This window comes from Gopherus flavomarginatus, chromosome 4 (assembly GCF_025201925.1).
Source record: "Gopherus flavomarginatus isolate rGopFla2 chromosome 4, rGopFla2.mat.asm, whole genome shotgun sequence".
Lineage (NCBI taxonomy): Eukaryota > Metazoa > Chordata > Testudines > Testudinidae > Gopherus > Gopherus flavomarginatus.
Genome location: NC_066620.1, coordinates 15,639,493 through 15,655,123, shown reverse-complemented (window position 1 = coordinate 15,655,123; position 15,631 = coordinate 15,639,493). Strand labels below are relative to the sequence as shown.

The 15,631-nt window shown below is 41.9% G+C and overlaps 1 protein-coding gene across 8 annotated transcripts in view; it reads left to right on the top strand.

Moving 5' to 3' along the window:
• The window catches only part of WDPCP (WD repeat containing planar cell polarity effector), a 248,216-nt gene that overhangs the window by 145,614 nt on the left and 86,971 nt on the right, over positions 1 to 15,631 (top strand). For all 8 annotated transcript variants that reach the window (XM_050952082.1, XM_050952075.1, XM_050952079.1 and 5 more), the window contains one exon: positions 9,835 to 9,898. In XM_050952082.1, the coding sequence (XP_050808039.1) occupies positions 9,835 to 9,898 (64 nt within the window). The remainder of the gene's footprint in view (positions 1 to 9,834; positions 9,899 to 15,631) is intronic.

The following is a 15,631-nucleotide window of genomic DNA, read 5'->3' as shown; positions in this document are numbered from 1 at the left end:
ATTCAAAAATTCACTTTGCGTATTTCAAATCTGATCCTCCAAAATGTGCCTGAACTATGTTCTTCAAACATATCAAATAAACTCACCTCTATCTGAGAAGAAGCATGCACATTTATATATGGTCACATGAATCATTTCATAGAAGTATTAGTTTAGGGTTTATTGTATTTATAGCATAGAATACAAAAACAACACAGGAAGAAGAGTTTCAAAGCATGATTTCGTATAATCTTACAGAGCAAATAGTAGGATTGTTTTGTGGTGGGAATATCTTATGCAGATTCACAGCAAGTTAAACCCATTAAGAAATTCTTTGGCCAGGGTGTCATACTATCAGACTCCTCATATTAGCTTCCTTTTCCAATTTATTTTTGTGTCTGTTTGCTCCATACCAGAGTATCTCTTTATGTAAAGGGCATTCAGTTCTCCATCCAGAGCTTCATGTCATAGTCTTAGACCTGTGTTTTTCTTCTCAATAAGCTATCAACTTATATATGGACCTCCTTTAGAGAGATGTAGCTTAACGATATAAACAGAATAAAATAAAAATAACGGAAACTCTTGGATGGCTTAAAAGGGCTGTGTATTTAACTTTTAATCTAAATTGTTACTCATTAATCTTTATGTAGGATGCACATAGGTATGACTGTCAGAGCAATACACTACAAGTTTTCCTCATAAGTCATTAAAGACCCAGTTCAGTAAAGTACTTAAGCACATGCTTAACTTTAAGCAAATATTTAAGTCTTACTGAAGTCAGTGCATCATAAGCAATTTAGGTGAAGAATGTGACTAATAAATCTGAATTTTTTCTTGGGACAATTTCCTAGTTTTCCAGTGCTAGGACTTCCCAAATCCAACTCGTGCAGAAGAGTAATTCATTCCAACTGTAAGCGTATAAAATTACATTTTTAATCCTTTGGTAGAAAGAAGTTGTCTTTTAAATGTTCCAGGCTTTGTGCTATAAAACACAGTCTTTTGTTGAGTGATAAAAAATGAAATTTGATTTGAATCTCATTTTCCAAAGTTGGCAGAATTAACAGCCAACTTTGCTGACACTGTGAATTGTTTTTGTCCTTGAAAATAGTCTCTGTCACTTGGACCTTAATGTTCCTGTTCTTCTGTGCCTCCTACAGCCTGTAGTGGCCCATCGGAAGAGAAAAAAAATATCTGATATAATTAGTATAAAGTTAGTCTGACAAGTCCAATATCTAATGTCTACAACTGATGATGACTATTGCCAACTCCAATCAAAATCACACATCTCTTTGTGATATATGAAGCTGGCACTTCAGAAACACAAACAGAAATTTTACTAGCCTAATTTTATAAAAGTGACTTTAATAAATTATAGTTTTCTTATCATTTAAAAATCCTCTGGAAACACAAACACTTCCATCCATTATTGGCTTCTTTTTCATGTTTCTTACCTAAGGGGCAAATCCAGTAATCAGTTATGTAACTATGCTTTGTTCCTCAAGGGTCATTGAAAAGACAAGTCTCTTCCCTGCTTCCAGGCCACTTCTTAGTTGTTACTGAATAAACTCTGTGTCCAGTGTGTGTCTTCCTATGCAAGGGTTTGGGCAATAGATCATGTAGTCATGAATCTGCTGGCCATGTCTCCACCAACCTCCAACCAACTTTCCAACAGCTTTCCTTCCCCAGTTCCAGAATCCCATGGTGCCCAGTGGGAGTGGGGACCCTCCCTTTGCATGAGCTCTTAAGCATATTTCCTGGTCTGAGCAGCTCACAATCTAAAGACAGAAATCTTGGATTTGCCCCTAAGTGCTTATGTAGCAGCATATGGTTGGCCAAGTGATACAGACTACCATCTCTGAAGTCAGATTCTTGTGTAACCATTTTTTTAAAACGCAGTCAGCAGCCCTGGATTAAAGTTTTAGCTCTGATTGATGTGATGCTTTTGGAAAACTTACTGGGGTAAAAACTGGTAAGTTGCAGCAAATAAACATTCAGTGGCTTATCCATTTCTCCCAAAGCATATCAGAAATACACTGGACCACTGTTTCTTTAGACTCATCTCCTGTCTAGGCATGTTGAAAATATCAGGTAAATTCAGTATTGCCAGCCCCATATATTCAAAAATCATGAGTCAGTCACCCAAAATCATGAGATTTTTTTTTAATGGTCTGTTCTTTTCCTTTTCCTTTTGGTTTCTGAGCCTTCAGGGCTCACTCAGGGATCACATTTTCAACTCAAATGGGAGAACAAGAAACTGAGGATGAAATCAAAGGGGGCAAGATTTTGCCCTATCTTTGGGTTTCAAATGAAAGCTGAGATTTTCACATCATCATTTGTCTCCAGGAGTCGACATTTTAAGTAAAACATCAAATATTACAAGATTCACAGTAAAATTATGAATGAGTTCTTGCTGATCATTTTGTGCCTGATCTCCCACACTAGGGCGGTTAGCATTCTGTTAAAACACGTAACTTCAGTTTTAGTTTTGTCTAATTTTAAAAGAAAAAATGTTGTAGATAAAAGAAAAGCAGTACTTATTTTGAAAAATCATGCAAACTGCTTCTGTTCCAAAACTTGCTGATATGAGAATGTGTGGGAAATGTCTTCTTTTATTAATAATAATTATTATTGTGCTTATGAAATGGGCAAAATGCCTAGAAAGTGAATGAAAGAATGAGCTATTAAATTGAAATATTAAATGAAATAATTGAATTTAAAGAGATCATGTAAACTTTGCCGTAAATGTTGGGCGTTGTAGATGATTGAATATATTTTCATCATCTGTTTATGTGCTTAACTACAACTGCTTGATGTAAGTAAACACTTGATTGATATTCCGAATACTTAAATATTTGCATATGCGTCACACAGTATTGAACAATTAAAACTTAATTTCAGTGGAATCTGATTGCATGTAACAAAAATTTCAATATTCATTTTTGTCTGTTGTCTTTCCTGAGTATGTATTTAAATATTCCTTTTTATAGTGAATATCATCCATGATTGGACTGCTAGATGAGGAGAGCTCAAGATTTCATCAATTAAAAGAAAGGGTTTATAAATATTTGTGCCACAGCCCTTCTGCCACAGATTATTTTCTAAATATTGTGTACTCTTATTGAAGACAAGAAAAAAATAATGCAGCAGTCGTCCTTTATCAGCCCAGCACGAGGAATATACTTACATGGTCAATGGGCATGTCTAAGAAGGCTTGTTGGTGGTAACTAGTCCCTAAAGAAATGTTTCCACCTTGTCTACAGTATATTTCCCACTCTTTGTTTCTCTATCCTGACTCAGATTTTTTCCTGTTGCTTCTTATAACTGGCTGTAGAAGATCTCACCCTTGATGCACTAATATACTGCATATATTTTACAGATACCGCCCTCCCCGCCCCCCCCCCCCACACACACACAATTTGACCCCTTTCAGAGCCATGAAATTCAGAGTGAAGGACGAATCGTTATCTTGAAACCTCGGTGTTATGTTTAGGTATTGCAGTACATATATAGCCAAAATCTGCCCTCCAATACACCTGCAGAGCCCCCAGTTGAAATCAGTGAGACCTCTCCTCCCCTGTTCATATCCAGGGACATGAATTTGGTTCACTGTGCATAAAGATAAGGTATATTACATAAATTCAATTTAATTTTTATACAATTACAAAATTAGGGGGTGAAAGAAATGTAATAGGTGCAGGGCAGATCCTCGGCCATGCGGCGGCAGGTGCCTCCCATCCCCTCATTCCCCCTCCCCATTGCCCCTGGCCCCCGCCACCTCCCCCGGTTCTCTATCCGTTCCCCCCAATGCCCCGGTCCCCTCTGCCTCCCTACCCATCTCCTCATCCACGGCTTAATTTGTCCCCAGTCTTGCCAGGGCTGAGCAAGTCTACTGTGAAAAATAGTATTTGTACGTTTGTTAATGTCACTTTTCACAGCAGACTTAGTAGCTATCTAGGAGGCTGTGAAAAAGTGATATTAACATACAACTATCAATTTTCACAATAACAGACTTACTAGCTAGAAAGTCTTTTAAAACAAAAGAAACAACAACAAAAAAGAGAAAAACGTGCAAAGCATCTTATTTGTGCTGCTAGTCCGTTTAGGTCCAGTAACGAATAGAGACAACAGTACATTATTTTTATTATTGAGTCTGCAAAAAAACCTGCATAAATAAATTGCAATGATTTGGACGTGTATAAATCCATATTTATTTGTTTTTCCTAAAGTTGATGAAGTATTTTAGGAAAAATTGTCAGAGCAGCCTCCAGCAAGAGTTAGTGGTTGCATGCTGAGGCCATCAAAACATTTGTTGTGACTTAAAGTCAGTTTCTGTTTAACACTAGTTAAATACTGTTTAACACTTGTGTAGATATAACGGGGCAGATTACAGCCTGAGTGCCCTATTCTTCTTTCTTATGCTAGCATAAATGAAGAGTTACCCCACTAAAATCAATGGCATGACACTGATGTAAAAGTGGTATAAGTGAGATAAGAATCAAACATTCAGCTTTTATGACTTTTGTTAGTTTGTCACACTTTTAACACAGGGAGACAGCAAGGTCCAGCCCACCAGTTTGGAAGCCAGGAAATCCAGATGATGTTCCTAAATCTGTCTTTTTCATCCTATATAGTCTTGGACAAGTCACTTAATCTTTCTCTGCTTCAGTTTTCCCATCTGTAAAATGGGGTGATAATACTCATCTTTCAAAGTGTTAGGAGCCCTATAGATAGAAAGTAGTTATATAAGAACATACTAGTACACCTTTACCCCGATATAACGCAGTCCTTGGGAGACAAAAAATCTCACCATGCTACGGCTGGGAGCTGGCAGAGTGGAGCTGGCTGGGGCTGGGCTGCTCCGCTTCTGCCGCTGCTGGTGAGTGTGGGGGGGGATCCCTTCCCCCAAACCCCCTCCCTCTAGTGACACGGCTGGGGCCAGGGCGAGGGAAGCAGAGCTAATCCTCCGGGCCACTCTGGGACTGTGGGGTACCCAAAAGTGCCCTCCAACAGCTCCTGCCCCCCAGACCCTGGTGGGGGAGCCCTTGACTGCCTCCGAGACCTTCTGCCCCTTATTCAACCCGCCCTGACCTGGCCCAGCACCCTTAACACGCTGCTCAGAGCAGCGTGTCAGAGTTTTACTGTGTTGTATGCGAACCCATGTTATATCGGGTCACGTTATATCGGGGTAGAGGTGTAGTATAATTTATTATACTAGGTTTTATACTTAATATTCTATACTCTAAACAGCTCATAGAATAATGCTTTACTGTTTGCCCTGTATAGTTGAATAGTATGTAAGTGCTAATTTCTAAGGTCATATTTCTGTTGGCTATCACTTTGACCAAACAAGTGGCTGAATTTCATAATTTACAGGCAGATTTTCTTCTCTCTTTTTATCAAAGTCTTGATTACTAGAGTTCTTTTGAAGCAAGCAGTAAGTTACAGTGTTCGCTTCAGGATCTGTAGTATATCAGCACCATTTTGAAGGCAACAAATTCTGTGCCCTGTAATCTTAATGCAGGAACAAAAGGTGGATTTTTTTATTGTTTAGGAGGCAGATAACCATGAATGGAGTGTGCTAGAAATAACAAGAGCTCTCCCCACAACAAAACCCTATTGTAAAACAAGCATCATCTGTTTGACGGTATCTTTGCACTAATACATCACACAGGACACTTTCTAATTGTCCCTACAGAATGCAAATAGAGTGTTACACACCAAAGGGACTTCAGAAAAAAAAAAAGGTTTGCAAATAAAGCTAGTTTAAAAGAAACCCCAAAGGTTCACTTTCTTGACAGATTTAATATTGGGTTGCATAAGTAATCCAAACTTGTCACTTTCGTTTGAAAATACTACCTCATTTAAGAGCAATGCTACTTATAATAATTTATGAAGTCTCTGTGATTGTTCTTTCCAGCTCTCTTGGTTTCTGAAGAGCATGTCTTTGGTAGATAGTATTTTCCAGTGCAGCTCTGAAAATAACAAGCTGGCTTTACGGTTTTCTGAGTAGAGACCATAATGAGGCAGAAGTATGTCTGTTGATTAAAGGGAAAAAAATAGAAATCATTGTGAGACAGAAAAGAACTGACAGTTTTAAGGCCATGATTCCGTTCTGCAGGTCAGTCAAAGGAAAATATTACTTTTCATTTTTGGTGGCAAGTGTGGTCTTGGCTGGAGCAGATCTCATTCAAATTGTTCCTTTAACTGTTGCTGTGTAAAAATGAAGACAGTGTAGATGTATTCTTGTTGGTATCTTACAGGGCATGTTTCACTGAACTATTCAGTCTCCTATTTTCCTTCTTGGGATTGAGGATGTGTTTTTATTCTGTATTTGAGAAACACAGGAATGAGAATTGTCATTTAATTTTGGGGTGCCTCCTCAAAAAAGTATACATGACACTAACATATATGTACTGCTGTAACATCTATCTATGTATTTCTCTCTAGTTAAAGCATTTGATTAAAAAGAAATATAGAATGCAATGTATTTTAATGTAGTTTCCTTCATACAAAGTATTACAAAAAACTTCAGAGATATAGATGTGGGATGGGTCTGTGGCACTGCGTGGGCCCCAGTAATAAAGAGGTTAACTTCAGCTCCGCTTTCCCCTCCCCTTATGGCAGAGGTGGGCAAACTTTTTGGCTTGAGGGCCACATCGAGGTTCTGAAACTGTATGGAGGGCTGGGTAGGGAAGGCTGTGCCTCCTCAAACAGCCTGGACCCTGCCCCCTATCCGCCTCCTCCCAATTCCTGCCCCCTCAGAATCCCCAACCCATCCAACCCCTCCCACTCTCTGTCCCCTGACCACACCCTCCCGAGAACCCTCACCCCAACTGCCCCCCCCGGAACCTCCTTCCCCTTATCCAACCCCTCTGCTCCCTGCTCCCCACCCCCTTACCATGCCTCTCTGAGCAGCAGGACTGGCAGCCACGCCCAGAGCACTGGCAAGGTGATGAGCTGAGGCTGTGGGTGAGGGGAGATAGCAGGGGAGGGACCGGGGCTAGCCTCCCTGGATGGGAGCTCAAGGGCCAAGCAGGACAGTCCCGCAGGTCGGATATGGCCCGCGGGCAGTAGTTTGCCCACCTCTGCCTTATGGGGTGCTCAGAGGAAGGACTGTAAATTAGTGATTGGAAGACACAGTAGGAAATTGTCTTTAGGAAGCTAGGAGTCCACACCCAGGGGCATAGGAATGCCAAGCTGGAGAGTTAGTTTCCTTTTCAGCTTATGTTAATTTATTTTGCCTTCTTGTCACCAGCATCATCCCTTGAGGGAAAGCACTTGCTGGCTAGCTCTAGGTTCTATTCTGCTGTGTTATTCCACCAACTTGCTATAGAAAAGGGCCAGAAGGCTTTTCAGAGCTGGCAGAACAATGCTTTGGCCCAGGCTAGAAACATACAAATTGCCATACAGGATCAGATCAGTGGTCCATCTAGTGAGACAATTTCACTCATCAAAGGAAAGAAGGGCTGTGTTCTTCCCTGTGCACTTTCACTAATTTAGAAAAAGCCCTAGCACTGCCCACTAACTTTCCTGATCTAACCAGGCCTGTGTAAACCCAACAGAATATTGGCAGACCACTAATAGATTGTCTGACAAAATCCACGGAGCACTCACAAAACACATCTTTTGAACCCTCTTAACTAACAAATCACAGTCAGTTTTCACCAGACCATCATCTGTGACCTCCTGCTGCCAAATTTCAAGTTTCTGTCATCAACAAGTGGTGCAGTATAGTTATTATTTTTAAAAAAGCAAAAAAGGCACAAATGTTTTTCATAATGGGGAAAAAAACTATTATTTTCCATTGTCTTCATTCTCAAAAATAGCAGAATTGCTTTGGCTCAAACTTTCAAAGAAAATCTGTTCCCCAAGTGAGAATAAAACTGTCAAATTTTGGCCAGAAAGGTAAAAGAGTAAAAAAGTTATAAGCAACTAAATATTACCTCTTAAAATGGAAACACGTGGGCACACTGCTTATAGTAACTGAGATGTTTTATTTTATTTTACTTTTTGTTATTCTGAAAATCAAAATATAATCTTTTTAATGTACGCTATTTCATTTCATACAGATTTTTCAAACAGTTTACAAGAATAATACTTTACCAGAAAACATACACACTATAAAAAATTCAAAATCTCACATTATTCAGCTGAACTGTTATATGGTAAAACACGCAGACAGCATAATAGATTAGTAAACCTTTTTCCATATCAAGACTTTCTTCTCCATACTGTCCTCCCTAGCTGGACCCTCACCTTCCATTTAACAAGCGCAGAGTGGTTTTGATCCTCTGTACTGAAAATTCTTCTAGATTCCCTGACATAATACATTATCTCTCATTAGATGAGCATGATCTATGTGGTCTGTGGTACTGATTGAGTACACAAAGCACTTGATGGTATCCTACAGAGGGCTGACTCTCCTTGGTTTCAGCTGCTTCTATAGACGTCCACCTTTTGTATTAAAAACATACATCAATGTGTCTTGATATTTCTTTCTTGTGTAAGCATTTGCTGTAGTTGCTGCAGGTTGGTGCATGTTTTGAATGAGAAAGGAAGTGGTCGACGGGATTGCGCTTGGGAGGAGCTATTTTCCAGAAGGCAATCTCTCTATTAAAATGTTCATGTCCTGAAACAGTTTGGGAACACCTGGTCTAGTGATCTCAATATAGGAGTGGGAACCAAAAGTGAAATTATGATCCCAGTGCTGACACAGATTCCTTCTGTAGGCCAGCAGCTCGTGCGGTGTAAAAGGAGGATAAGGGCTAAGACTCTGCCTTCTAAATCCACGCTCAAAGGGGACCCTCTGCTTGTGGATCTCCACTCTCCTCCCATACAGAATTGAGGCTCAGTCACCTCTATGGCCCTGTTCTCCTCTTCACCAGACTCTGCAGAGAACGCTTTGCAGGTCTGGAGATCTGTGCTAGAAAGGGGGCCATTTTGGGTAGGGAGAAGAGTCTGTGGGACTGGGGGTGTTCTATTGCCTCTCTTCCCTTTCCAGGCATGTGGAGCTTACCCAGACAAGATATCACTGCCTCTAGGGCAGTGATGGGCAACCCGTGCCTCACAGGCCGCTCGTGGCCCATCAGGGTAATCTGCTGGTGGGCCATGAGACGGCTTGTTTACATTGACCGTCTGCAGGCATGGCCGGCGGCCGCGCCCATTGGCCGGGAACAGCCCACCACTGCTCTAGGGGGTACCTGGAATCTGTCACAATGGGGTAGCATGACTCCAATGGAACTGCATTGTTAGCGAGCTGGGCTGGAGGGAGGCTGCCAGAGTTCAGAGCCAGTGCAATGACGCACACCTTCCACATGGACCCCTGGAGTCCTGACAATTTTGGAGTGGGTACATTAGTCTTTTATTGGGGGGGGAGGATCCTCACAGATTTCTCCCCAGCTCTTTCTCTCACAAGTTTTGCCATGGAAGGGGATGATTGGGCCCAATAGTATTTACCTACTTAGCTCCTAGGGCTGTTATAAGGATTAATTTATGTCCTGATCCTGTATGAGGCTAAACACCCTCAATTCCCATTGACGTTAGCTAGATCAAAGCATGCTGATTGCTGACATGTTTAGAAGATGAAAGTGCTGAGTAGTGTTGCTATCATCATATTTCATAGTTCTGTGATCTCCAGGCTATCTCACAAATGATTTCACCAGTCACCTGGGGCCTCCCTTTTGGGGTTCATAATAAACGCAATACATGTTTTAGATGAGAACTGAAACAGAGGCAACACACCTCATAGATTTTTACCAGCTGTCAGTTCCTCTGCACATTACCAAAGAGTGCCCTGGATCTCTCAAACTGGTGTTCCCCTCCTCAGCAAATGATCCATTTCACCTTTTCTTGCAGGTATCAGAGATTTGAAAAGGCATTTCTGCTCGCTGTTGACATAGGTGCTCGTGACCTGTTTATGGTGAGTCATTCCTGTAGATGGCTTTGTGATGGCTGTTCCTGAGATGAGTTAGTTGTCAGCTTTTGTGCACATTAAAAAGGATCAGTGTCATTTGCAGTATTAGACACATACTGGAGAAGGGTTTATTCTACTTGGCTTGCCCCTTGCCATCATGAAACTGGTCAATAGCAATCTAGTAGCTTTTGAGTTGCTGACATTTTCCTTGCCAGGGTCTCAAGACTGTTTTATGTTTTTCAGGAATTAATATATACATTCTTGAACTTTCCTCCTCCTCCTCCTCCTGTGTCAGATGTGGGTGCATGTCATCTTTCACTCTAATAAGCTTAAATGTTTCTAATCCATTCCTTTAAGAAGTACAGCTGCAGAGGCCAGGACACAAGAGCAGACCGTATCCTGGGGATCCTGAATGCTCTCAGTGTGTCTCTTAGGTTTTGGTGGAAAGTGACAAATTATGAACGCTCCTCCAGGTACTTTTAAAACAACAAAGCTGCAACGTCAACCCAAGCAGATTTACATTTCGTGCGCTCTTTGGCCCTCCCATTTAATTAGCTACAAAAGTAAAATTAACCGGTTCTTAAAAGGTCCTATGTGCAAGGTCTGCAGGAGGCTCTTGTTTTATAGGATCTTGCACCACAATGTCACAGTGAGGTCAGATGGACAAAGCCAGTAGTTCTTTCCTCGGTCTCTCAGCATGTTGCTGCTATGCAGCTGATTTAGTTGTTTTCAAAGAACAATAGGGAAAGGGCTTGTTCTTTGAAAGTCTCATTTGCTTGACTCTTTTGCATAATGAAGACATTCTGTTGTTTAAATTAAGCTTTGGCACTAGATGTTAATATTATTTATCCCATTAAGTGATTTGCCCTGCTAGTTTGATCTTGATATTTAAATTGTATGTTAAATGATACAATTAAATCCTTCTTTTATGGGTTATAAAAAGTCCTGTCTAATTATATAAAGAGTTTGATGAATCTTTTGATGCTTTTTTCCACAGCGCTAATCATGTGGCTTGTTCCGTCTAATTAGAAAGATGTGTATACTGTGATAAACTTTTCTAAGTGTGCATCAAAAGAATGTGATGGGAATATCATACTTTTAGGGAAATCGTTACATATTTTTGTATTTCTTTATACCCCCTCCAAACATTGTTTTTTTTTTCTTTTCATCTCATCTTTCTCCTCTCTCTCTTTCTCCCTCTCTCAATAATATAACCTTTTCTGCACAGGACTTTGATGTAGCAGTGTTGAGATCTGTAACCATGGAGAGGCTTGGGAAATGATTCTGCTCTCGCTTTCACCAATTTAACACCACTGGGCTTGATTCTTGCTGTGCCTAAGCAGAGATTGGTTGCGCAGGGGAGGGGCACTGAGAGGGAGCCAATTATGAGTTCCTGACTCTCAACCACCTGGCATGGTGTACACTAAATCAGCAGATGGGCAGCTGTAGTTTAAGGCATAAGGTCCCAAAGACCAAAAATTGCTCCATCATATCCCTTCTACTCCTCTGATACCCCACCTCCCAAACATGTCCCCTTCCTCCTTGGGCCAGAAGGAGGAGTTCCATCCCAGGAAGAAGTCGCCAGATTTGTGCTGGTGGAGATTCCCCTTACACAGGGGATATTCTCCAACACAAATCTCTGGACACTTTAAATTTGCTTTACACTGGGTCAGCATATGTGGCACAAAGTGAACTTGGCCACTGGAGAATCCAGTCCATTGACTTCAGTGGAGTGACTCTTGATATACACCCATGTAAGGCCTTGTCTGGACTAGCTGAAAGGGTGTTTTATTTAAAAGTTAACTAACACATGTTACATTTGTAGTGTTGTCAGGACAGGTTGTACTTTAGCACATCTCAGCTGGCCAAGATGAACCCTTGGATCCTACCCAGAATTAAAAGAATTTTTTAAAATATCTTTTATCCTTGTGTAGACAAGACTGAAGCGAGAACAAAATCGCTGGATTTTGCATTGGTGCAGGATTGCTCATCTCTGTCTCATGCATTTCTCTCATTAGGATGTTCAACTTCGACCTCACTCTAGGTCTTCGCTTCTGGGCTATGTCTATATTTTGCCAAGTCTTTTTGCTTAGCGTCACTAAGATATGGCCTTTCCTATCCATTCACACAGCTAGAACTCTCATCATTTCATGTCTCGGTTACTGCAACATCCTTTCCTCTGGCCTTGACAAATGCAGCCTGCCCCACTCGTATCCATATGAAATACTGCTAAAAGATCATTTTGCTAACCCATTGCTTTGTCTATGCTCCCCTTCACTGACTCTCCCTTCTCTATTGCTACTTTCAAGGTCCTTCACAACCTATCCCTCCTCTACCTATCATCACTATCAAAATATCGACTCCTACCTCCACCTGGCCTATTATGTCAGCCTCTGTTGCCCATTGGTTACATTGATTGTCAGCATAATTAACTGAAGCTGTGATTTCCAAACTCACTGAGAAGTATCTCTGTATAGCCTTGAGTTTGGGGTTTGTCTCCCCCGGGGTTTTACCCACCAGTGTAACTATACCAATGTGGGTGTATCATAGCATTCCTTCTCAGATCTGAACCTTAGAGTTCAGAAAATGAGATACTAGCACCTGAATCCTCTAAGCTTAATTACCAGCTTAGATCTGATAGCACTGCCACCACCCAAAAATATAGTGTTTTGGGGCACTCTGACCTCCCCAACCTTCCCTGGGGACCCCAAGAACCCAGATCCCTTGGGTTCTTAAAACAAGGAGAAATAAACCATTCCCCCCACCTTTCCCCCTCTCAGAATTTCCTTCCCTGGGCTATCCTGAGAGATACTGATCTAACCTCTAAATCACCATACTGAGAAGCATCTCCCTTCCCTTCCACCAAGAGGCAAACAGATTCAAGGAAAACAAAGAGAGATTCTATCTCTCCCCCTCCCGTTTCCCCCTCCACCCATCTCGGTGAGTATCCCAATCCCCTGGAATAACACAAGGGAAACAAGGAAGAAAAAATCAATCAGGTTCTCAAAAAAAAAAAAAAAGAAATCTTTTAATAAAAGGAAGGAAAAAGTAAAGAATTATCTCTGTAACTTCAAGATGTAAATCTTACAGGGTCCTATAGCTTACAGACACCAGAAAGAGACTTTCCCACCAGTACCAATACAAATCAGAATATTCCCAGCAACTACACATATAAAAGTTAACCAGCCAGATCCACAATTGCAAATAGAGTAAAAACAATCAAAAAGCCTAAACCACCTCTTTTTACTTACTATATGAAAAGAAACTTAGAGAGCCTGTAGTAATGTCTGGTCTCTCTCAGACCCTCCGAGAGAAGAACACACAACACACAAAGAACACACACAAAAGTTTCCCTCCGCCCAAATTTAAAAGTATCTTGTCTTCTGATTGGTCTTCTGGTCAGGTGTCCAGTTCCCTGCTTGTAACCCTTTACAGGTACAAGAGACATTAACCCTTAACAATCTGCTTATTACAGGGTGCTATGGGGCAATCCCCTAATCTAGATGCAGAGCATGGGTGTAACATAGCTTGTACCGATGTAGTTACCCAAGCTTAAAACAGTAGCTTCACCAGCGGTTAAAAAATCTTGTGTAGACAAGGTCTTGTCTCAGCCCGTTGAGTCCTATCGTTATATTCAGCTACAGCATTATGGTTACTGATGATTGTAATAGCTCCCAGAAATGATGCTGTACTTGAAAAAACAGTCAATTGAGGTACTTGGGGGTATATTTTCAAGTTGGTACATGGCGCAACCACCACTAAATTCCTATTAACTTCTAGAGGTGATTGGGTCCACAGTGGGACTTTTAATCCAAACCAACTCATATTCCCCACCAGGGTTGACTCTAGGCCATCTAGCATTCTAGGCGCGCTCCCAAGGAGTCACCCCATAACCCCATCCCTGACCAAAGCCCTTGATTTTGATGTCTCTGTGTGACTCCAAAGGCCAGAGCAGTCTGTATCCCTGTAGTATCTGTGCCTTATTCCAGTCCTGCTCTCCACCCTTGGTTTTCAAGGGGAACAAATGAGGCTTTATCAGAATTGCTGGTTCAGAACTTGTTTATGTAGTTTTGGTTCAAGATTGCATCTAAAACTGGAAAGGGCCCATTTCCCAGACTAGTTTGGATTTAGCCCCATTATACTGTAGATTTCAACAAAACAGCTGATGGCTCACCATGCAGGATTGCAGAAATCTCACAAGGGTTTCTAATTTAGCAACACATCTGCCACTCCGGGCTGAAATCTCATGAAAAGAGCTTGTGAAACTTTGGTAATATTAAACCTGACCCTAGATCTGGTGCAGTTTTGACCTGGAACTCTATCCTAAATTTGATCCATGTCCAAGATCATCTCCTTAGCTCATCTCTAATTAACATTAAAATTAGTTACACTTCTAAAAGTTCACTCTATGAAGCTGATGGTTTGTTCTTTTCTCTGCTACTTTTTGCCCAGAGAAGCAACGACAGCCACAAGTTTTTGTCAGGCAGCTTGGGGTTCACAAGTGAAGTTACACTTTGTACCAGACCTGAAAAGCAAACTTAACTATGCAGTCACTAACGTATGCTTCCATGATGTGTCTTTACTGTAACCTATCCCAATTGCATCATGTGACGTTTTCCAGGAAATGACACAAATCTGTCCAATGGTATCCCTGAGTGCTCAGTTTTGTATTTGTATCTCTAATTGAGGGCTTGTCTACATCAGAAAGTTGCAGCGCTGGTGAGGGAGTTACAGCGCTGCAACTTAGGAGGTGTACACATCTGCAGGGCACCACCAGCGCTGCAACTCCCTGTTTGCAGCGCTGGCCGTACTCCCGTTTTGTCTCGGGTGTAGAGGATCCAGCGCTGGTGATCCAGCGCTGGTAATCAAGTATAGTCACTTACCAGCGCTTTTCTTGACCTCCGTGGAATAAGCAGGTATCCCAGCATACCTGAGGAAGCCTCTGGTAATCAAGCTGGTCTCCTTCCCCGGTTTGCTCTCGCGTTCCCCGAACCCCGAGCAAGCAGGTCTCCTTCCCTGAGGTTTGCTGGGTGGTTCCGGGAAGGCGAGAGCAAACCGGGAAAGGAGACCAGCTTCGCCGCGGTTTGCTCTCGCGTTCCGCGAACCACCCTGCAAACCGCAGGGAAGGAGACCTGCTTGTTCGGGGAACGCGAGAGCAAACCGCGGCGAAGCTGGTCTCCTTCCCCGGTTTGCTCTCGCGTTCGCCGAACCCCCGAGCAAGCAGGTCTCCTTCCCTGCGGTTTGCAGGGGGGTTCGCGGAACGCGAGAGCAAACCGCTGCGAAGCTGGTCTCCTTCCCCCGTTTGCTCTCGCCTTCCCCAAAACCCCTTGAAGCCGCCCAACAGCGCTGCAGTGTGGCCACATCTAACACCACTTGCAGCGCTGGTTGCTGTAAGTGTGGCCACTCTGCAGCGCTGGCCCTATACAGCTGTACTAATACAGCTGTAACAACCAGCGCTGCAAAATTTTAGATGTAGACATGGCCTTAGTCTACAGAGGTGTAAAATTTCATATCATCACCAACTTCCTGTTGATAGCACTTCTGAGATGACTTTAAACCAAAAGTTATTCCAACTAAGATCAATATTAAATTAAGATAATGTTCCCTCTTTTTTGTGCCTGTTTCAGATCATTCATACAAATTAGGTCCCTTTTGGTGTTAATTCTGCCCACTTAACATCAAACCTAGCCCCTTTTGGGGTTAAGGATGCTCTGTCAACACAAACACTGAAGACATGTA